At 39.4% G+C, this 2,174-nt stretch overlaps 1 protein-coding gene across 1 annotated transcript in view; it reads left to right on the forward strand.

Annotated features, from left to right (window-relative positions):
• Positions 1-2,174, forward strand: part of LOC106956695 (protocadherin alpha-8-like) — a 22,522-nt gene that overhangs the window by 6,709 nt on the left and 13,639 nt on the right. Inside the window, exon 2 of the mRNA XM_015047696.1 lies at positions 1,304-2,170. Coding sequence (XP_014903182.1) covers positions 1,304-2,170 — 867 coding nt within the window. The remainder of the gene's footprint in view (positions 1-1,303; positions 2,171-2,174) is intronic.

Here is a 2,174-nt window from a genome sequence, read left to right on the forward strand (position 1 = left end):
TGTTCTTGCAATTTTGTTTTTGTTTATTATTTTTTGTTTATTACAAATTACAATTTAATCTATTAAATCTATTACAATTTAATAGTGGATCGAAATATCCAGGATTATGTTGACATTCTTACATAGCAACAAAAATACTAACAGTAATAAGTATATTAGTAGTAACAGTAGCATCAGTGGTTTTAGTTGTAGTAGTTTTGACATTTTGAGGTGAAATTAAAAATATATTTGCATCTCGGAAAACGTGATTTGTAAAAGATGGTCAGTTTCATTTTCTTGCATGTACACATGGTGGCACTGAAGACCACGGCATGTAGGCAGTAGCGTTCTTATGTGGTATAAGACTCCTCCCAATCACAAGGGTTTATGATTTTTTCCCCCTGTTCTTTGTTAGAGAGGGAAGCAGACCGTGAGAGAAGGAGAACATTAAGCCGACTGGAAACATGGTCAAGACTGGTTTTTGCTCCGTGTCTTTAAGCCTGTTGACATGTTTACACTGGATATGAATTTCTGCATGTTACGCTGGATCTAATCATGTATTTCTCAAGAGGAGCGAGCTCTTTATGGAATGGTGTTTCCGTCGTGCTGCTGCTGTGTTGCAGCTGGGAAGTTGCAACCGCACAACTCTCGTATTCCATCTCAGAGGAGGTAAACCCCGGAACGTCAGTGGGAAGTATTGCAAAAGATCTAAACATTAACGTCCAAGATCTAGAGCCTCGCATGTTCCAAATAGTCGATTCGGCAAAAAGGAAGTATTTCGACCTCGATTTGAAAACAGGGATTCTGTTTGTGAATAAAAGAATAGACCGAGAGGAGCTTTGTGCAAACTCCGCAAAGTGCACCGTGAGCATAGAAGCTGTGATAAGCAACCCAATGAAGCTCTATCGTATAGAGGTAGTAATAAAAGATATAAATGACAACATGCCTGTTTTTTCTGAGCATTTGCAGTTGATTGATGTTCCTGAAAACACCTTACCTGGAGTCAAATTTAGTCTAATAGAAGCGTCAGACTTAGATGTCGGAAAAAATAGCGTTAATACTTACAAACTAGGAAGTAATGATTATTTTACGTTAGAGATTCACAAAGGAGCAGACAGCGTGTCTGCTGAGCTGGTGCTGGATAAAACACTCGACCGAGAACGAGACTCTGTTATAAAACTCACTCTGACTGCCGTAGATGGAGGAAACCCACCAAAGTCGGGAACCTCGGAAATAGTCATCACAGTTTTAGATGCCAATGACAACCACCCTATTTTTAGTAAGTCTCTGTATAAGATTCAAATTCCAGAAAATGTATCCACAGGAACAACAGTCGCCAATCTAAACGCAACAGATGCAGACGAGGGTTTAAATAGTGAAATAGAGTACTCTTTGAGAAAGAAAGGACAGGATCGAGTTTTGGATTTATTCGAGATTGACCCTAAAACAGGTGCGCTTCTTGTGAAAGGTAATATCGACTATGAAGAAAACCCCGCCTTTGAGATTCATGCTCAGGCAAGTGACAAAGGTCAACCTCCAATGTCTGCTCACTGTAAAGTGCTGGTAGAAGTGGTGGACTTGAATGATAACGCCCCTGAGATCACCGTAACATCGCTGCAAAGCAAAGTGAAAGAGGACGCACAAGTAGGCACAGCTGTTGCTCTTGTTTCTGTGCTGGATAAAGACGACGGGGAAAACGGGAAAGTAAAAGCTCTTATTGTAAATAAAACCCCGTTTAAATTGGAAACGAATTACAAAAATTCTTACTCATTAGTAGTTAATGAACCATTAAATAGAGAGATTCATGCTGAATACAACATAACTATAGTCGCAAACGATGGAGGATCTCCATCTCTCTCCAGCACAAACACTGTTAATATTCAAGTATCTGATGTCAATGACAATCCACCACGATTTTCTGAACCACTAATAAATATTTTCGTGACAGAGAATAGCCCGGTGGGGACAGTTATCAAAAGTGTATCGGCAATTGATGCTGATATTGATAATAATGGTAAGGTGAGCTACTCTCTTTTACAAACTAGTACTGATCGGCTGAGTTCATCTAAACTTGTTAATATTAATTCAGAGACCGGAGATATAATCAGTCTGCAGTCTTTTAACTTTGAGGAGTTAAAAACGTTTCAGTTTAAAGTTCAGGCTACAGACTCTGGTGTTCCTCCGCTCAGCAGCAA

This window comes from Poecilia latipinna, unplaced genomic scaffold (assembly GCF_001443285.1).
Source record: "Poecilia latipinna isolate Pla-1442-1.1 unplaced genomic scaffold, P_latipinna-1.0 Scaffold840, whole genome shotgun sequence".
Taxonomy (NCBI): Eukaryota; Metazoa; Chordata; class Actinopteri; order Cyprinodontiformes; family Poeciliidae; genus Poecilia; species Poecilia latipinna.